Source organism: Oncorhynchus keta, unplaced genomic scaffold, assembly GCF_023373465.1.
Source record: "Oncorhynchus keta strain PuntledgeMale-10-30-2019 unplaced genomic scaffold, Oket_V2 Un_scaffold_1526_pilon_pilon, whole genome shotgun sequence".
Taxonomy (NCBI): Eukaryota; Metazoa; Chordata; class Actinopteri; order Salmoniformes; family Salmonidae; genus Oncorhynchus; species Oncorhynchus keta.
In genome coordinates, this window is record NW_026290798.1 from 1,263,001 (window position 1) to 1,284,550 (window position 21,550).

At 42.8% G+C, this 21,550-nt stretch overlaps 1 protein-coding gene and 2 long non-coding RNA genes across 28 annotated transcripts in view; 1 reads left to right on the top strand and 2 right to left on the bottom strand.

Annotated features, from left to right (window-relative positions):
* The window catches only part of dgat1b (diacylglycerol O-acyltransferase 1b), a 64,136-nt gene extending 42,944 nt beyond the window's left edge, over positions 1 to 21,192 (top strand). For both annotated transcript variants that reach the window (XM_052514123.1, XM_052514122.1), the window contains 11 exons: positions 1,381 to 1,509; positions 4,542 to 4,616; positions 6,861 to 6,964; positions 14,322 to 14,360; positions 14,484 to 14,525; positions 14,631 to 14,675; positions 14,848 to 14,960; positions 15,131 to 15,196; positions 15,406 to 15,493; positions 20,040 to 20,102; positions 20,233 to 21,192. In XM_052514123.1, coding sequence (XP_052370083.1) covers positions 1,381 to 1,509; positions 4,542 to 4,616; positions 6,861 to 6,964; positions 14,322 to 14,360; positions 14,484 to 14,525; positions 14,631 to 14,675; positions 14,848 to 14,960; positions 15,131 to 15,196; positions 15,406 to 15,493; positions 20,040 to 20,102; positions 20,233 to 20,397 — 929 coding nt within the window. In that variant the 3' untranslated portion in view covers positions 20,398 to 21,192. The remainder of the gene's footprint in view (positions 1 to 1,380; positions 1,510 to 4,541; positions 4,617 to 6,860; positions 6,965 to 14,321; positions 14,361 to 14,483; positions 14,526 to 14,630; positions 14,676 to 14,847; positions 14,961 to 15,130; positions 15,197 to 15,405; positions 15,494 to 20,039; positions 20,103 to 20,232) is intronic.
* LOC127927571 (uncharacterized) lies at positions 5,728 to 6,848 on the bottom strand. Of its 3 annotated transcripts, none has more exons than XR_008128039.1 (3): positions 6,572 to 6,848; positions 6,257 to 6,346; positions 5,728 to 6,033 (listed from the first exon to the last, which is right to left on the bottom strand). It is a non-coding gene; the product is annotated as an uncharacterized LOC127927571 (long non-coding RNA). The 3 variants fall into 3 exon arrangements; XR_008128040.1 differs by lacking the exon at positions 6,572 to 6,848 and adding an exon at positions 6,437 to 6,554; XR_008128041.1 differs by lacking the exon at positions 6,572 to 6,848 and adding an exon at positions 6,392 to 6,554.
* On the bottom strand, positions 15,502 to 19,934 carry LOC127927570 (uncharacterized). 23 transcript variants are annotated; one of them, XR_008128024.1, is made up of 6 exons: positions 19,398 to 19,542; positions 18,890 to 19,279; positions 18,617 to 18,772; positions 18,383 to 18,538; positions 18,227 to 18,304; positions 15,502 to 17,979 (listed from the first exon to the last, which is right to left on the bottom strand). It is a non-coding gene; the product is annotated as an uncharacterized LOC127927570 (long non-coding RNA). The 23 variants fall into 23 exon arrangements; XR_008128019.1 differs by having other exon boundaries at positions 15,502 to 17,940; positions 18,188 to 18,304; XR_008128034.1 differs by lacking the exon at positions 15,502 to 17,979 and adding an exon at positions 19,855 to 19,934 and having other exon boundaries at positions 17,989 to 18,304; positions 19,398 to 19,581.
* Positions 21,193 to 21,550: the final 358 nt, after the last annotated feature.

A 21,550-nucleotide genomic window follows, 5' to 3' on the forward strand; every position in this document is an offset into this window, starting at 1 on the left:
CTGTCATTTCCACTTTGGCATTTCAGACTTGATTTTCCCTTATGAAAATGGATCAACCCCTACACAAATGTCCACATAATAATAATCAATTCCTTTGGTGCAGGAATATTTTCCTACTGTAGCAAACTGGCTCAAATTAAGATCCTACATCTGTAAACGCATAAAGACAAAGGTGAAGCTACAGTCATGAGTTTTTAGTTATCATTCCTCTTAGAGGAGAATAGGAAGGTCTTGTGTCTTAGTGTCTTTAAGATCTTCATTTTACCTCTCACAAATCAGATCATCTTTCCCTGGACGTTGTCTGCGTAGCTACAGTATCCTTCCTTACCTGAAAGTCTTTCTCTCTCCTCATCTGCCGTCGCCACGGGAACGGACAAAGATGTACCATCTGTCTCGTGTACCTCATGCAGAGCTACTGTTTATACATCAAGGTCAGGGGAGAGGGCCACGGATGCTCCTCTTGGCGAGGGAGACCGTCTCTGTCTTTCTCTCTCTGTGCCCATGCCATCTACTAGGTAACCAGCACGGCCCATTTCCATGCAGCATATGGCCGCTGTTGATAAAGCAGTACTAGTCTGTTAGAATGACCTGGGGGCCTTGCCAGGTTTCCCTGGACCTCGGGCGGTAGCGCTGGTAGTTGGTTGAAAGTGAGTGGACTTTGTGTTCCCAGTCGTTCATCTTGTGTGATAGACAAGGAGAGGATGGTGAGTGTTGTAACTGTTGACATATATGGATAGCCCTAGAGAAGGACAGTAAGAACCAGGTGGGCAGCATTCCTCAGCTTCTTGTTAGGGCCTGTTTGTTAACTACACATCAAAGACAATGTCTTCGCTAACTGGGAATCAGAGGGTTTCATTCTTTTCTGTTCTACAGTGTGATATGCATGTTGAATACCTCAAGTTGACTGTACTATATTATAAACTGTGTGGTTCGAGCCCTGAATTCTGATTGGCTGACAGCCGTGGTATATCAGACCGTATACCACAGGTATGACACAACATCTATTTTTACTGTTCTAATTATGTTGGTAACCAGTTTATAATAGCAAGGCACCTCGGGGTTTGTGATATATGGCCAATATACCACGGCTAAAGGCTGTATCCAGGCACTGCCTAAGGACAGCCCTTAGCCGTGGTATATTGATTCATATACAACACCACCTCAGGCCTTATTGCTTAAATATACTACATAACGCACTGTGCTACTACACATAAAGATCATTTACAACCACCCACACCCACATCATTAACTCCATTTAATGGATAATATGTATTGTACTGTTGTGCATACAACACTTAATATGATTGACTGTGAATTCTAACAGCAAATATTGCATAAATATTGCTGATATTTAACATTGCACATTGTCCTTGTCCTCAGTGGGTGGAGCGTCTGCTCTGGGAGTGTACACCGTCCTCTTCCTGAAGCTCTACTCCTACAAAGATGTGAACAAGTGGTGTAGAGAGATGAGCCATGCTAAAGCCCGTAGCCTGGCCCGGTCCCTCTCATGTAAGTCTTCAGTCTCCACAGTCCTCTATGCCCCGTGCTAAAGACCGTAGCCTGGCCCGGTCCCTCTCATGTAAGTCTTCAGTCTCCACAGTCCTCTATGCCCCGTGCTAAAGCCCATAGCCTGACCCGCTCCCTCTCATGTAAGTCCTCAGTCTCCACAGTCCTCTATGCCCCATGCTAAAGCCCATAGCCTGGCCCGGTCCCTCTCATGTAAGTCCTCAGTCTCCACAGTCCTCTATGCCCCGTGCTAAAGACCGTAGCCTGGCCCGGTCCCTCTCATGTAAGTCCTCAGTCTCCACAGTCCTCTATGCCCCGTGCTAAAGCCCGTAGCCTGGCCCGGTCCCTCTCATGTAAGTCCTCAGTCTCCACAGTCCTCTATGCCCCATGCTAAAGCCCGTAGCCTGGCCTGCTCCCTCTCATGTAAGTCCTCAGTCTCCACAGTCCTCTATGCCCCGTGCTAAAGCCCATAGCCTGGCCCGGTCCCTCTCATGTAAGTCCTCAGTCTCCACAGTCCTCTATGCCCCATGCTAAAGCCCATAGCCTGGCCCGGTCCCTCTCATGTAAGTCCTCAGTCTCCACAGTCCTCTATGCCCCATGCTAAAGCCCGTAGCCTGGCCCGGTCCCTCTCATGTAAGTCCTCAGTCTCCACAGTCCTCTATGCCCCATGCTAAAGCCCATAGCCTGGCCCGGTCCCTCTCATGTAAGTCCTCAGTCTCCACATTCCTCTATGCCCCATGCTAAAGCCCGTAGCCTGGCCCGGTCCCTCTCATGTAAGTCCTCAGTCTCCACAGTCCTCTATGCCCCGTGCTAAAGCCCATAGCCTGGCCCGGTCCCTCTCATGTAAGTCCTCAGTCTCCACAGTCCTCTATGCCCCGTGCTAAAGCCCGTAGCCTGACCCGCTCCCTCTCATGTAAGTCCTCAGTCTCCACAGTCCTCTATGCCCCGTGCTAAAGCCCGTAGCCTGGCCCGGTCCCTCTCATGTAAGTCCTCAGTCTCCACAGTCCTCTATGCCCCGTGCTAAAGCCCATAGCCTGGCCCGCTCCCTCTCATGTAAGTCCTCAGTCTCCACAGTCCTCTATGCCCCATGCTAAAGCCCATAGCCTGGCCCGCTCCCTCTCATGTAAGTCCTCAGTCTCCACAGTCCTCTATGCCCCGTGCTAAAGCCCGTAGCCTGACCCGCTCCCTCTCATGTCAGTCCTCAGTCTCCACAGTCCTCTATGCCCCATGCTAAAGCCCATAGCCTGGCCCGCTCCCTCTCATGTAAGTCCTCAGTCTCCACAGTCCTCTATGCCCCATGCTAAAGCCCGTAGCCTGGCCCGGTCCCTCTCATGTAAGTCCTCAGTCTCCACAGTCCTCTATGCCCCATGCTAAAGCCCGTAGCCTGGCCCGGTCCCTCTCATGTAAGTCCTCAGTCTCCACAGTCCTCTATGCCCCATGCTAAAGCCCATAGCCTGGCCCGGTCCCTCTCATGTAAGTCCTCAGTCTCCACAGTCCTCTATGCCCCATGCTAAAGCCCATAGCCTGGCCCGGTCCCTCTCATGTAAGTCCTCAGTCTCCACAGTCCTCTATGCCCCGTGCTAAAGCCCATAGCCTGGCCCGCTCCCTCTCATGTAAGTCCTCAGTCTTCACAGTCCTCTATGCCCCATGCTAAAGCCCATAGCCTGACCCGGCCCCTCTCATGTAAGTCCTCAGTCTCCACAGTCCTCTATGCCCCATGCTAAAGCCCATAGCCTGGCCCGGTCCCTCTCATGTAAGTCCTCAGTCTTCACAGTCCTCTATGCCCCATGCTAAAGCCCATAGCCTGGCCCGGTCCCTCTCATGTAAGTCCTCAGTTTCCACAGTCCTCTATGCCCCATGCTAAAGCCCATAGCCTGGCCCGGTCCCTCTCATGTAAGTCCTCAGTTTCCACAGTCCTCTATGCCCCCTACCAGTAACTGGCCAACAACAACACTGCTACTACTTTAATGACTACTGATACGTCTGTTGTTGAAGTTTGTGCGGTGTGAGGGAGATTTTTCAAATACTTTATATTTGATTGAGATTGCCTCGAGTGCCAGATGGGCGGAGTATGTACTTTATGGACAATTCCTTTTTATCCATTGCGCCAGGCAATCAAGTATTTGAAAAATAACTAATATTGTTATAACAGGTTTGATTTCAACCCTCATCCTATAAGCTCTACTGTGACGACTCCCAGAGTTGTGTTTTCTAGAGAGTTTGTGTCACCTGGGTTCTACATTGACCTTTGACTCCCAGAGTTGCTTTGTCTAGAGAGTTTGTGTCACCTGGGTTCTACATTGACCTTTGACTCCCAGAGTTGCTTTGTCTAGAGAGTTTGTGTCACCTGGGTTCTACATTGACCTTTGACTCCCAGAGTTGCTTTGTCTAGAGAGTTTGTGTCACCTGGGTTCTACATTGACCTTTGACTCCCAGAGTTGCTTTGTCTAGAGAGTTTGTGTCACCTGGGTTCTACGTTGACCTTTGACTCCCAGAGTTGCTTTGTCTAGAGAGTTTGTGTCACCTGGGTTCTACATTGACCTTTGACTCCCAGAGTTGCTTTGTCTAGAGAGTTTGTGTCACCTGGGTTCTACATTGACCTTTGACTCCCAGAGTTGCTTTGTCTAGAGAGTTTGTGTCACCTGGGTTCTACGTTGACCTTTGACTCCCAGAGTTGCTTTGTCTAGAGAGTTTGTGTCACCTGGGTTCAACACTGACCTTTGACTACTAATAAAGGGCTTAATGAGATTTCTGACTCGCCTCCACGGAAATGGCAACTGTGACCTAATGTTTAATAGGCGGCGATGCTGAGTGTTTGTATATGTACCCTAATGGAAACCGTTTTCCTGTTGGTGAAAATGTACACATAAACATTTACACACACACATGATACTACAATCCACATCGCTCCTTAACTGCTGCACTGCCACCTGCTGGTTGACTGTACACAAGAAGCTGTTCTCGAAGTAGAGTGATTGTGACTGTGAGAATCATACATGTTTAATTGCTGACATGGCTAGTACTCTCCTCTACAGGTTCCTCTATACCACGGTCTAGGGAAAGTGGACAGGATTATCAGGTCTCCTATCCTGGAAATGTCACCCTCAGAGGTCAGTAGAGGTTGGACATTCCATCCCAGGTAGACCACGACCTGGGTTCAAATACAATTTCAGGTATTTCAATAACGTTTCAAAACAAGTATTCAGATAACTTTTATTTGAAAAAACAAGTATTTGAATATATTTGGAGATACTCAAATACACTCCCATGCATTTAACCCATGTTTTTGAAAATAGAATCTGAAATAGTGTTAGAAAATACTTTAAAATACAATTTGGTCGACTATTTGGTTTTTACAAATAACCATTAAAATATTTGTTTTAAGTACTTGTTTTCGGCTGTGTTTGAAAATACTCAAATACACAGAACCTATTTAAATAACAAATGCATGTATTTGAACCCAGGTCCCACTCTTATCACTGCTGCCTCAACCTATCCTGCTGTAACAGACCCCAATCTTATCACTGCTGCCTCAATTTATCCTGCTGTAACAGACCCCAATCTTATCACTGCTGCCTCAATTTATCCTGCTGTAGCAGACCCCAATCTTATCACTGCTGCCTCAATTTATCCTGCTGTAGCAGACCCCAATCTTATCACTGCTGCCTCAATTTATCCTGCTGTAGCAGTCCCCACTCTTATCACTGCTGCCTCAACCTATCCTGCTGTAGCAGACCCCAATCTTATCACTGCTGCCTCAATTTATCCTGCTGTAGCAGACCCCAATCTTATCACTGCTGCCTCAATTTATCCTGCTGTAGCAGTCCCCACTCTTATCACTGCTGTCGCAACCTATCCTGCTGTAACAGACCCCAATCTTATCACTGCTGCCTCAATTTATCCTGCTGTAACAGACCCCAATCTTATCACTGCTGCCTCAATTTATCCTGCTGTAGCAGACCCCACTCTTATCACTGCTGCCTCAACCTATCCTGCTGTAGCAGACCCCACTCTTATCACTGCTGCCTCAATTTATCCTGCTGTAACAGACCCCACTCTTATCACTGCTGCCTCAACCTATCCTGCTGTAGCAGACCCCACTCTTATCACTGCTGCCTCAACCTATCCTGCTGTAGCAGACCCCACTCTTATCACTGCTGCCTCAATTTATCCTGCTGTAGCAGACCCCACTCTTATCACTGCTGCCTCAACCTATCCTGCTGTAGCAGACCCCACTCTTATCACTGCTGTCGCAACCTATCCTGCTGTAGCAGATCCCACTCTTATCACTGCTGCCTCAACCTATCCTGCTGTAACAGACCCCAATCTTATCACTGCTGCCTCAATTTATCCTGCTGTAACAGACCCCAATCTTATCACTGCTGCCTCAATTTATCCTGCTGTAGCAGACCCCACTCTTATCACTGCTGCCTCAATTTATCCTGCTGTAGCAGACCCCACTCTTGTCACTGCTGCCTCAACCTATCCTGCTGTAGCAGACCCCACTCTTATCACTGCTGCCTCAACCTATCCTGCTGTAGCAGTCCCCACTCTTATCACTGCTGCCTCAATTTATCCTGCTGTAGCAGACCCCACTCTTGTCACTGCTGCCTCAACCTATCCTGCTGTAGCAGACCCCACTCTTATCACTGCTGCCTCAATTTATCCTGCTGCTGTAGCAGACCCCACTCTTATCACTGCTGCCTCAGATCCCTGTAGCAGACCCCACTCTTATCACTGCTGCCTCAACCTATCCTGCTGTAGCAGACCCCACTCTTATCACTGCTGCCTCAACCTATCCTGCTGTAGCAGACCCCACTCTTATCACTGCTGCCTCAACCTATCCTGCTGTAACAGACCCCACTCTTGTCACTGCTGCCTCAACCTATCCTGCTGTAGCAGATCCCACTCTTATCACTGCTGCCTCAACCTATCCTGCTGTAGCAGACCCCACTCTTATCACTGCTGCCTCGACCTATCCTGCTGTAGCAGATCCCACTCTTATCACTGCTGCCTCAGCCTATCCTGCTGTAGCAGTCCCCACTCGTATCACTGCTGCCTCAACCTATCCTGCTGTAGCAGACCCCACTCTTATCACTGCTGCCTCAGCCTATCCTGCTGTAGCCTGCTACTGGAGCTATATCAGACTATAATAATACTCTCTCTTTCTCTCCTCTTGCTCTCTCTCTCTCGCTCTCTCTCCCCTCTCTCTTTTTCTCTTTCTCTCTCTCCTCTCTCTCGTTTTCTATTTTTCTCTCTCCTCTCTCTCTCCTCTCTCTTTCTCTCTCTCCTATCTCCCTCTTTCTAATTTATCTCACTCCCCTCTTTCTTTCTAATCTCTCTTGTGTTTTTAGATTTGTATTATTTTGTTTTTGCACCAACCCTCTGCTATGAATTAAACTTCCCCCGGTCTCCACGGATTCGAATGAGCTTCCTGCTAAGGAGGCTTTTTGAGATGGTGAGTTCTGTCCCCAATCACCCTTTCTGCATAGGTTTGTTAATACGTTGCTTTATACTCTGTAAACTAGATTGAACAGTTGATGTTGTCACGGCTTTGTCCTACTGGTTATTTCCCAATGTTGTGCTATGGGTATAAAAGAAGATGTACAACTTCCTGTTTAGCCCCATGTGAAGGAGCACATTATAGAGATACAGAAACATCAGATCTATTCTCTTCAATACGATCTGACACAGTCATCTACAGCAAACATCAGATCTATTCTCTTCAATACGATCTGACACAGTCATCTACAGCAAACATCAGATCTATTCTCTTCAATACGATCTGACACAGTCATCTACAGCAAACATCAGATCTATTCTCTTCAATACGATCTGACACAGTCATCTACAGCAAACATCAGATCTATTCTCTTCAATATGATCTGACCCAGTCATCTACAGCAAACATCAGATCTATTCTCTTCAATACGATCAGTCATCTACAGCAAACATCAGATCTATTCTCTTCAATACGATCTGACACAGTCATCTACAGCAAACATCAGATCTATTCTCTTCAATATGATCTGACCCAGTCATCTACAGCAAACATCAGATCTATTCTCTTCAATATGATCTGACCCAGTCATCTACAGCAAACATCAGATCTATTCTCTTCAATACGATCAGTCATCTACAGCAAACATCAGATCTATTCTCTTCAATACGATCAGTCATCTAGAGCAAACATCAGATCTATTCTCTTCAATATGATCTGACACAGTCATCTACAGAAAACATCAGATATATTCTCTTCAATATGATCTGACACAGTCATCTACAGCAAACATCAGATCTATTCTCTTAAATACGATCTGACACAGTCATCTACAGCAAACATCAGATTTATTCTCTTCAATACGATCAGTCATCTACAGCAAACATCAGATCTATTCTCTTCAATACGATCTGACACAGTCATCTACAGCAAACATCAGATCTATTCTCTTCAATATGATCTGACACAGTCATCTACAGCAAACATCAGATCTATTCTCTTCAATACGATCTGACACAGTCATCTACAGCAAACATCAGATCTATTCTCTTCAATACGATCTGACACAGTCATCTACAGCAAACATCAGATCTATTCTCTTCAATACGATCTGACACAGTCATCTACAGCAAACATCAGATCTATTCTCTTCAATACGATCTGACACAGTCATCTACAGCAAACATCAGATCTATTCTCTTCAATACGATCTGACACAGTCATCTACAGCAAACATCAGATCTATTCTCTTCAATACGATCTGACACAGTCATCTACAGCAAACATCAGATCTATTCTCTTCAATACGATCTGACACAGTCATCTACAGCAAACATCAGATCTATTCTCTTCAATACGATCTGACACAGTCATCTACAGCAAACATCAGATCTATTCTCTTCAATATGATCTGACCCAGTCATCTACAGCAAACATCAGATCTATTCTCTTCAATACCATCTGACACAGTCATCTACAGCAAACATCAGATCTATTCTCTTCAATACGATCTGACACAGTCATCTACAGCAAACATCAGATCTATTCTCTTCAATACGATCTGACCCAGTCATCTACAGCAAACATCAGATCTATTCTCTTCAATATGATCTGACCCAGTCATCTACAGCAAACATCAGATCTATTCTCTTCAATATGATCTGACCCAGTCATCTACAGCAAACATCAGATCTATTCTCTTCAATACGATCAGTCATCTACAGCAAACATCAGATCTATTCTCTTCAATACGATCAGTCATCTAGAGCAAACATCAGATCTATTCTCTTCAATATGATCTGACACAGTCATCTACAGCAAACATCAGATCTATTCTCTTCAATATGATCTGACACAGTCATCTACAGCAAACATCAGATCTATTCTCTTCAATACGATCTGACACAGTCATCTACAGCAAACATCAGATTTATTCTCTTCAATACGATCAGTCATCTACAGCAAACATCAGATCTATTCTCTTCAATACGATCTGACACAGTCATCTACAGCAAACATCAGATCTATTCTCTTCAATATGATCTGACACAGTCATCTACAGCAAACATCAGATTTATTCTCTTCAATACGATCAGTCATCTACAGCAAACATCAGATCTATTCTCTTCAATACGATCTGACACAGTCATCTACAGCAAACATCAGATCTATTCTCTTCAATACGATCTGACACAGTCATCTACAGCAAACATCAGATCTATTCTCTTCAATACGATCTGACACAGTCATCTACAGCAAACATCAGATCTATTCTCTTCAATACGATCTGACACAGTCATCTACAGCAAACATCAGATCTATTCTCTTCAATACGATCTGACACAGTCATCTACAGCAAACATCAGATCTATTCTCTTCAATATGATCTGACCCAGTCATCTACAGCAAACATCAGATCTATTCTCTTCAATATGATCTGACCCAGTCATCTACAGCAAACATCAGATCTATTCTCTTCAATACGATCAGTCATCTACAGCAAACATCAGATCTATTCTCTTCAATACGATCAGTCATCTAGAGCAAACATCAGATCTATTCTCTTCAATATGGTCTGACACAGTCATCTACAGCAAACATCAGATCTATTCTCTTCAATATGATCTGACACAGTCATCTACAGCAAACATCAGATCTATTCTCTTAAATACGATCTGACACAGTCATCTACAGCAAACATCAGATTTATTCTCTTCAATACGATCAGTCATCTACAGCAAACATCAGATCTATTCTCTTCAATATGATCTGACACAGTCATCTACAGCAAACATCAGATCTATTCTCTTCAATACGATCATTCATCTACAGCAAACATCAGATCTATTCTCTTCAATACGATCTGACACAGTCATCTACAGCAAACATCAGATCTATTCTCTTCAATATGATCTGACCCAGTCATCTACAGCAAACATCAGATCTATTCTCTTCAATACGATTTGACACAGTCATCTACAGCAAACATCAGATCTATTCTCTTCAATACGATCTGACACAGTCATCTACAGCAAACATCAGATCTATTCTCTTCAATACGATCAGACACAGTCATCTACAGCAAACATCAGATCTATTCTCTTCAAGACGATCTGACACAGTCATCTACAGCAAACATCAGATCTATTCTCTTCAATACGATCAGTCATCTACAGCAAACATCAGATCTATTCTCTTCAATATGATCTGACACAGTCATCTACAGCAAACATCGGATCTATTCTCTTCAATATGATCTGACACAGTCATCTACAGAAAACATCAGATCTATTCTCTTCAATATGATCTGACACAGTCATCTACAGCAAACATCGGATCTATTCTCTTCAATACGATCTGACACAGTCATCTACAGCAAACATCAGATCTATTCTCTTCAATACGATCTGACACAGTCATCTACAGCAAACATCAGATCTATTCTCTTCAATACGATCTGACACAGTCATCTACAGCAAACATCAGATCTATTCTCTTCAATACTATCTGACACAGTCATCTACAGCAAACATCAGATCTATTCTCTTCAATATGATCTGACCCAGTCATCTACACCAAACATCAGGTCTATTCTCTTCAATACGATCAGTCATCTACAGCAAACATCAGATCAATTCTCTTCAATACGATCAGTCATCTAGAGCAAACATCAGATCTATTCTCTTCAATATGATCTGACCCAGTCATCTACACCAAACATCAGATCTATTCTCTTCAATACGATCAGTCATCTACAGCAAACATCAGATCTATTCTCTTCAATACGATCAGTCATCTAGAGCAAACATCAGATCTATTCTCTTCAATATGATCTGACACAGTCATCTACAGCAAACATCAGATCTATTCTCTTCAATATGATCTGACACAGTCATCTACAGCAAACATCAGATCTATTTTCTTCAATATGATCAGTCATCTACAGCAAACATCGGATCTATTCTCTTCAATACGATCTGACACAGTCATCTACAGCAAACATCAGATCTATTCTCTTCAATATGATCTGACACAGTCATCTACAGCAAACATCAGATCTATTCTCTTCAATATGATCTGACACAGTCATCTACATCAAACATCAGATCTATTCTCTTCAATACGATCTGACACAGTCATCTACAGCAAACATCAGATATATTCTCTTCAATACGATCTGACCCAGTCATCTACAGCAAACATCAGATCTATTCTCTTCAATACGATTTGACACAGTCATCTACAGCAAACATCAGATCTATTCTCTTCAATACGATCTGACACAGTCATCTACAGCAAACATCAGATCTATTCTCTTCAATACGATCAGTCATCTACAGCAAACATGAGATCTATTCTCTTCAATACAATCTGACACAGTCATCTACAGCAAACATCAGATCTATTCTCTTCAATACGATCTGACACAGTCATCTACAGCAAACATCAGATCTATTCTCTTCAATACGATCTGACACAGTCATCTACAGCAAACATCAGATCTATTCTCTTCAATACGATCTGACACAGTCATCTACAGCAAACATCAGATCTATTCTCTTCAATACGATCTGACACAGTCATCTACAGCAAACATCAGATCTATTCTCTTCAATACTATCTGACACAGTCATCTACAGCAAACATCAGATCTATTCTCTTCAATATGATCTGACCCAGTCATCTACACCAAACATCAGGTCTATTCTCTTCAATACGATCAGTCATCTACAGCAAACATCAGATCAATTCTCTTCAATACGATCAGTCATCTAGAGCAAACATCAGATCTATTCTCTTCAATATGATCTGACCCAGTCATCTACACCAAACATCAGATCTATTCTCTTCAATACGATCAGTCATCTACAGCAAACATCAGATCTATTCTCTTCAATACGATCAGTCATCTAGAGCAAACATCAGATCTATTCTCTTCAATATGATCTGACACAGTCATCTACAGCAAACATCAGATCTATTCTCTTCAATATGATCTGACACAGTCATCTACAGCAAACATCAGATCTATTTTCTTCAATATGATCAGTCATCTACAGCAAACATCGGATCTATTCTCTTCAATACGATCTGACACAGTCATCTACAGCAAACATCAGATCTATTCTCTTCAATATGATCTGACACAGTCATCTACAGCAAACATCAGATCTATTCTCTTCAATATGATCTGACACAGTCATCTACATCAAACATCAGATCTATTCTCTTCAATACGATCTGACACAGTCATCTACAGCAAACATCAGATATATTCTCTTCAATACGATCTGACCCAGTCATCTACAGCAAACATCAGATCTATTCTCTTCAATACGATTTGACACAGTCATCTACAGCAAACATCAGATCTATTCTCTTCAATACGATCTGACACAGTCATCTACAGCAAACATCAGATCTATTCTCTTCAATACGATCAGTCATCTACAGCAAACATGAGATCTATTCTCTTCAATACGATCTGACACAGTCATCTACAGCAAACATCAGATCTATTCTCTTCAATACGATCTGACACAGTCATCTACAGCAAACATCAGATCTATTCTCTTCAATACGATCTGACACAGTCATCTACAGCAAACATCAGATCTATTCTCTTCAATACGATCTGACACAGTCATCTACAGCAAACATCAGATCTATTCTCTTCAATACGATCTGACACAGTCATCTACAGCAAACATCAGATCTATTCTCTTCAATACGATCTGACACAGTCATCTACAGCAAACATCAGATCTATTCTCTTCAATATGATCTGACCCAGTCATCTACACCAAACATCAGATCTATTCTCTTCAATACGATCAGTCATCTACAGCAAACATCAGATCTATTCTCTTCAATACGATCAGTCATCTAGAGCAAACATCAGATCTATTCTCTTCAATATGATCTGACACAGTCATCTACAGCAAACATCAGATCTATTCTCTTCAATATGATCTGACCCAGTCATCTACACCAAACATCAGATCTATTCTCTTCAATACGATCAGTCATCTACAGCAAACATCAGATCTATTCTCTTCAATACGATCAGTCATCTAGAGCAAACATCAGATCTATTCTCTTCAATATGATCTGACACAGTCATCTACAGCAAACATCAGATCTATTCTCTTCAATATGATCTGACACAGTCATCTACAGCAAACATCAGATCTATTTTCTTCAATATGATCAGTCATCTACAGCAAACATCGGATCTATTCTCTTCAATACGATCTGACACAGTCATCTACAGCAAACATCAGATCTATTCTCTTCAATATGATCTGACACAGTCATCTACAGCAAACATCGGATCTATTCTCTTCAATACGATCTGACACAGTCATCTACAGCAAACATCAGATCTATTCTCTTCAATACGATCTGACACAGTCATCTACAGCAAACATCAGATCTATTCTCTTCAATACGATCTGACCCAGTCATCTACAGCAAACATCAGATCTATTCTCTTCAATACGATCAGTCATCTACAGCAAACATCGGATCTATTCTCTTCAATACGATCTGACACAGTCATCTACAGCAAACATCAGATCTGTTCTCTTCAATACGATCAGTCATCTACATCAAACATCAGATCTATTCTCTTCAATATGATCTGACCCAGTCATCTACATCAAACATCAGATCTATTCTCTTCAATACGATCTGACACAGTCATCTACAGCAAACATCAGATCTATTCTCTTCAATACGATCAGTCATCTACAGCAAACATCAGATCTATTCTCTTCAATACGATCTGACACAGTCATCTACAGCAAACATCAGATCTATTCTCTTCAATACGATCTGACACAGTCATCTACAGCAAACATGGATAGAACAAATAGAAGTATCTTATTTAACAATGTCAAGTTCCATTGTGAATTTCTCTGAACCTCCATTAGAACATTAGCTTGGTTATTGGTCGACTGTGGAGATGTGCACTCTGGTCCCTAGACTTATCCAAAGATAAAAGGCAGACAGCGTTTTTCCTACACACACACACACACACACACACACACACACACACACACACACACACACACACACACACACACACACACACACACACACACACACACACACACACACACACACACACACACACACACACACACACACACACACACACACACACACACACACACACACACACACACACACACACACACACACACACACACACACACACACACACACACACACACACACACACACACACACACAGTATCTTTGTTTGATTTAGAGGAGAAATGCTAAGTAAACAAATCATCTGTCTTCCCAGCTGTTCTTCACCCAGTTATTGGTGGGATTAACACAGCAGGTATGTTTTCTCCTGACATTGACTTATGTATAGTGACTACATGTATTTATTGAGAATAAGCACCTCATTTTATTTATGATTTGTGCTGTTTATTCACCTCATCGGTCTCTTATTTGCCTCCAGTGGATGATACCCATTATTCAGAGTTCTATGAAGCCATTGGAGGTAAAGTAGGATTACTGATACATTTATGATTTACATTTAAAGCATTTTTGACAATTTTTCTCTATCAATACAATCTCTCTTTCTTCATTGATCCTGATCCTGTAGGATATGGACCTGCCTATGATGATGGAGCGTCTACTCAGACTAGCCGTGAGTACACAAGAGAACACCGGGGTAATGTGGTCATGGTAACATGCTTGATAGTAACCTTGGGCCTTGAGAGATATGACATAAACATTGTATTGGGCCGTTCCGTTGTTCTACTGTTGTTTTATGTTGTCCTGGACACAGTATTATTCCCCTGTCTTCTCTCTCCCATCAGGTGCCCAATCATCTTCTCTGGTTGATATTCTTCTACTGGTTCTTCCACTCGTCCTTGAACTTTATTGCTGAGCTCCTGCAATTTGGAGACCGAGAGTTTTACAGAGACTGGTGGTAGGTGAAATGAATACGGTCTGTTTTCTGACATCCCATTGTTTATTGCCAGTATGTTACTAAGAGGGAGAAGTGATCATTTGAGATGTACACAAGTAAAATATCAATAGCATGTACCACTGTAAAATACATCACTTCACATGACTAGGAGACTTTTCCCTTTCTTGCAGGAACTCTGAGACCATCACATACTTTTGGCAAAACTGGAATATTCCAGTACACAAATGGTGCCTTCGGTGAGTAGATGCAATGTATTCTATACATAGTATACTATATGTTAACATTGAGATCCTATAAATGATTCAGTGGTACGGAATCAGTGGAATGGAGGTTGATACTGAGCAGAAATGTATTGAGAATGTATTGGGGATTTGTGAGCTGGTAGCTGCCATGAGGTGTTTGATATGCTTCCTCCTGTGTTGCTCCCTCTCTCTCTCTCCCAAAGCCACTTCTACAAGCCCCTGCTGAAGAGTGGAGTCAGTAAGTGGCTCGGCCAATCAGCAGTGTTCCTGGCTTCAGCCTTCTTTCATGAGGTAAGGTGCTCTGCTCCTAGCTGGGTGAAAGCAGACTGACCGCTGCGCTCATCTTTACTATTCCTTGTGAAGTGAAACAGAGTGTTAGCTTCATCAGGTGGTTTTTAACCAGGATGCTCTGCTGCTACTGCAGCTCATATCATCACAGTCTGACCCAAACATTCAATCGCCAAAACATCAACTTTTCAAAGAGAAAATACAAGAAAAAAACATGTTTTCCATCAACGAATATAGAATTATGACAATTTAGAAGCTATTTTGAATGTTCTTGATTCTAAAGACATGAAATGTTCAGAGTACATTGACGTTAGATACCACTTTCAATAAATGTAAAACAATTTAAATTGGCAAAACATGTAGTTACAAGGTTTTCATCAGACAATGACTTTATACAGTATGTATACCATTTGTGAAGAAATCCTGCATTCTATCAGACTACAGTTTCATAATTGCTGAGATTGCTAGTCAGATTAGACTTTAAAGGCCACAGATATAGTTATTGCATAACAGTACAGTGACTATACTACACCGTGGCTATACTACACAGTGGCAATACTACACAGTGACTATACTACACAATGACTATACTACACAATGACTATACTACACAGTGGCAATACTACACCGTGGCAACACTACACAGTGACTATACTACACAGTGACTATACTACATAGTGACTATACTACACAGTGACTATACTACACTGTGGCAACACTACACAGTGACTATACTACACAATGACTATACTACACAGTGACTATACTACACAGTGGCAACACTATACAATGACTATACTACACTGTGGCAACACTACACAGTGACTATACTACACAGTGACTATACTACACAGTGGCTATACTGCACAGTGACTATACCGCACAGTGACTATACTACACAGTGGCTATGCTATACTACACAGTGGCTATACTACACAGTGACTATACGGCACAGTGGCAACACTACACAGTGACTATACTACACAGTAGCACTACTACACAGTAGCTATACTACACAGTGGCTATACTACACAGTGACTATACGACACAGTGGCTATACTACACAGTAGCTATACTACACAGTAGCTATACTACACCGTGGCTATACTGCACAGTGGCAACACTACACAGTGACTATACTACACAGTGGCTATACTACACAGTGGCTATACTACACAGTGACTATACTACACAGTGGCTATAATACACAGTGGCTATACTAAACAGTGGCTATACTACACAGTGACTATACTACACAGTGGCAACACTACACAGTGACTATACTACACAGTGACTATACTACACAATTACTATACTACACAGTGGCAATACTACACCGTGGCTATACTACACAGTGACTATACTACACAATGACTATACTACACAGTGGCAATACTACACCGTGGCAACACTATACACAGTGACTATACTACACAGTGACTATACTACACAGTGGCTATACTACACTGTGGCAACACTACACAGTGACTATACTACACAGTGACAATACTACACAGTGGCAATACTACACCGTGGCTATACTACACAGTGACTATACCGCACAGTGACTATACTACACAGTGGCTATGCTATACTACACAGTGACTATACTACACAATGACTATACTACACAGTGACTATACTACACAGTGGCAACACTATACAATGACTATACTACACTGTGGCAACACTACACAGTGGCTATACTACACAGTTGCTATACTACACAGTGGCAATACCTGTCCAGACACACACATACAAACACACACACACACACACACGTGGGTGCACTTGGCTTATATCCAGCACTCTTCATCATTGACGAAGGTCAGTGTTGGAGGGACGTTAGTGTAGCTGGGATGAGAGGAGGAGGAAAGGAGTGGAACACAAGGCCATATCAGGCTGCTGTGCTTCTGGAGGAGGAGATAAGAGCAGTGTACGGTGAGGAGCCTGTTCAGTCAGCAGGTTCACAGAGATATGGCTCCCTCCCTCTCCTCATCCCCATCCCGGACAGACAGACAAATGGGGCTGCTGCTGCTGTTTTAAACGCTGACCTTCAGAGGACAGCGAGCGGAGCAGAGAGGAGCGGAGCACCACAGCGCCCTGCGGGACACCAGTCTCCCCCTCTCCCTTGAGTAATGACAGGAGGGATCCTTGTGTCACACACACACAGACAGACACACACACACACATACACACACACACACACACACTCTCACACACATACAATTCCCTGAGTAATTCCAGGAGGGATCAGGAGACTGGGATCTGTAGATCAGAGGGTCACACAGCAGGGTTCTGTCAGCTCCCCATCACTCAGAGCAATGAGGCGAGGCTTGATAGTCATCCAGCAGTCATTCCATAGTTTAGCTACCTGTCTGTTACCTCAGATACCTTTATCTCCTGTACAAACTAGGTGTCATTCCATAGGTTAGCTGTCTGTCTGTTACCTCAGGTGTCATTCCATAGGTTAGCTACCTGTCTGTTACCTCAGATACCTTTATTTCCTGTACAAACAAGGTGTCATTCCATAGGTTAGCTGTCTGTCTGTTACCTCAGGTGTCATTCCGTAGTTTAGCTACCTGTCTGTTACCTCAGATACCTTTATTTCCTGTACAAACAAGGTGTCATTCCATAGGTTAGCTGTCTGTCTGTTACCTCAGGTGTCATTCCATAGGTTAGCTACCTGCCTGTTACCTCAGGTGTCATTCCATAGGTTAGCTGTCTGTCTGTTACCTCAGGTGTCATTCCATAGGTTAGCTGTCTGTCTGTTACCTCAGGTGTCATTCCATAGGTTAGCTACCTGTCTGTTACCTCAGGTGTCATTCCATAGGTTAGCTACCTGCCTGTTACCTCAGGTGTCATTCCATAGGTTAGCTGTCTGTCTGTTACCTCAGGTGTCATTCCATAGGTTAGCTGTCTGTCTGTTACCTCAGGTGTCATTCCATAGGTTAGCTACCTGTCTGTTACCTCAGGTGTCATTCCATAGGTTAGCTGTCTGTCTGTTACCTCAGGTGTCATTCCATAGGTTAGCTACCTGTCTGTTACCTCAGGTGTCATTCCATAGGTTAGCTGTCTGTCTGTTACCTCAGGTGTCATTCCATAGGTTAGCTGTCTGTCTGTTACCTCAGGTGTCATTCCATAGGTTAGCTGTCTGTCTGTTACCTCAGGTGTCATTCCATAGGTTAGCTACCTGTCTGTTACCTCAGGTGTCATTCCATAGGTTAGCTGTCTGTCTGTTACCTCAGGTGTCATTCCATAGGTTAGCTACCTGTCTGTTACCTCAGGTGTCATTCCATAGGTTAGCTGTCTGTCTGTTACCTCAGGTGTCATTCCATAGGTTAGCTGTCTGTCTGTTACCTCAGGTGTCATTCCATAGGTTAGCTACCTGCCTGTTACCTCAGGTGTCATTCCATAGGTTAGCTGTCTGTCTGTTACCTCAGGTGTCATTCCATAGGTTAGCTGTCTGTCTGTTACCTCAGGTGTCATTCCATAGGTTAGCTGTCTGTCTGTTACCTCAGGTGTCATTCCATAGGTTAGCTACCTGTCTGTTACCTCAGGTGTCATTCCATAGGTTAGCTGTCTGTCTGTTACCTCAGGTGTCATTCCATAGGTTAGCTACCTGTCTGTTACCTCAGGTGTCATTCCATAGGTTAGCTGTCTGTCTGTTACCTCAGGTGTCATTCCATAGGTTAGCTGTCTGTCTGTTACCTCAGGTGTCATTCCATAGGTTAGCTGTCTGTCTGTTACCTCAGGTGTCATTCCATAGGTTAGCTACCTGTCTGTTACCTCAGGTGTCATTCCATAGGTTAGCTGTCTGTCTGTTACCTCAGGAAATCATTCCATAGGTTAGCTGTCTGTCTGTTACCTCAGGTGTCATTCCATAGGTTAGCTGTCTGTCTGTTACCTCAGGTGTCATTCCATAGGTTAGCTGTCTGTCTGTTACCTCAGGTGTCATTCCATAGGTTAGCTACCTGTCTGTTACCTCAGGTGTCATTCCATAGGTTAGCTGTCTGTCTGTTACCTCAGGTGTCATTCCATAGGTTAGCTACCTGTCTGTTACCTCAGGTGTCATTCCATAGGTTAGCTGTCTGTCTGTTACCTCAGGTGTCATTCCATAGGTTAGCTGTCTGTCTGTTACCTCAGGTGTCATTCCATAGGTTAGCTGTCTGTCTGTTACCTCAGGTGTCATTCCATAGGTTAGCTGTCTGTCTGTTACCTCAGGTGTCATTCCATAGGTTAGCTACCTGTCTGTTACCTCAGGTGTCATTCCATAGGTTAGCTGTCTGTCTGTTACCTCAGGTGTCATTCCATAGGTTAGCTACCTGTCTGTTACCTCAGGTGTCATTCCATAGGTTAGCTACCTGTCTGTTACCTCAGGTGTCATTCCATAGGTTAGCTACCTGTCTGTTACCTCAGGTGTCATTCCATAGGTTAGCTGTCTGGAGTGGAAACATTATTTTCCTGTTCACTGTGGATAAAGCAGATGACTGTGTTGAAAACTGTTCTTGAAAACTAAAACTTAATGTTGCTGATGTTGTCTTCACAGTACCTGGTCAGTGTTCCACTGAAGATGTTGAGGCCATGGGCTTTTATGGGCATGATGGCTCAGGTGAGATTTTAGAACTGAGAAATTATAATCCACAAGTTTATTGTCTGAAACAATTTACTGGTGGTGTTTTTCACTCATTAAAATGAATGTTGTGTTTGTTTACTCACTAAATGGAGTCCTTGGCTTACAGCTTCCGCTGGCCTGGTTTGTGGCGCGTTTTCTCCGAGGTAACTATGGCAACGCAGCCGTATGGCTCTCTCTCATCATTGGCCAGCCAATCGCCGTGCTCATGTACGTCCATGACTACTATGTACTTCACTACAGAGAGGGGTCAGCGGGAGGTGGACCTGAATGACCTCCTCAGGGGAATATATACCAGACCAGCCTTTTATAGGAAAGACAAATATAGCTAGAAATGTACTGTATGCTACTTTATGGAAGCACCTTAAAGGGGCCATCAGCATTTGCTACATCCATTTTTGGACTCATACATGAATGATATGTACCCATCGATTCTTGAAGAACATAACTTATAAATGCCTCAGCAGCTTAGTTCGACTGTCGTTCCCCATTACAAACCAAAATATAGGATTGTTTTACTCCAATATTTGTAAACAAGTCAAATGTAAACAAACACTATATAGCCTCAAAACCTTGTTAAAACTATACTTTTTTTAAATCATGGATGGTCAATCGTTGCATCCATATCTCTGTCCATGAATTTGAAAGTGATTCCATTTCTCCAGTCCCATCCCTCAGCTTTTTACTGAACCAGGGGCGGGGAGGCAGCTTTGTTATTGTTTCAACTGCTGATTGCCACTTTAAAGATAACACACTTGTTATAGAAACAATCAATTTAGTTAGTGAATATTAGAATATGCCTTATTGAAACATGTCTGACAAGTGCAATTTTCAAAAAGTGCCAGTTTCTCAGAAAATGTACACAGCCATGACATGTGTGTTTGTAAGATTTATGTGTATTTATGCCACTCAAGCCTCAATATTTTGTCATCTTGTTTTACTTGGGTACGTATAGAGGGATATGTATAGATACGAAAATGGCAGCTGTTGATTCTTGACTTTATTCCATTAATTGGGTCATTATTATGTTGCCGACAGAACTACATGGACAAGTAAATATATTTCTCTATTTGTGTGAATGATGTCCTATTTGACTTCATGTTGTTACTATCAATCATGTATTTCTCACTTCCCTCTGCTTTATCTGCCACTGAGACTCATCGTTTTTGCTCCACAGTTGAAACACAGGAAAGAGGGCCACCTCTTGGCGGTTACTAGGAAGTTCATATGAAAAAACAAAACTTGCACACAAAAAAGCTTCCATCTTGGTGTGCTAGTCTATTACTTCTTAACATGGCAACATTTGTCAAGTAGAATTCTATTCCGCAGCATGTGTTGATGTATTCTAATCTCTCGTCTATTGTTTCTGGACAAACACGCTGCTGTTCCTAGCAATAAGTCCTGAGATGATGAGGGTGCCAGAATCA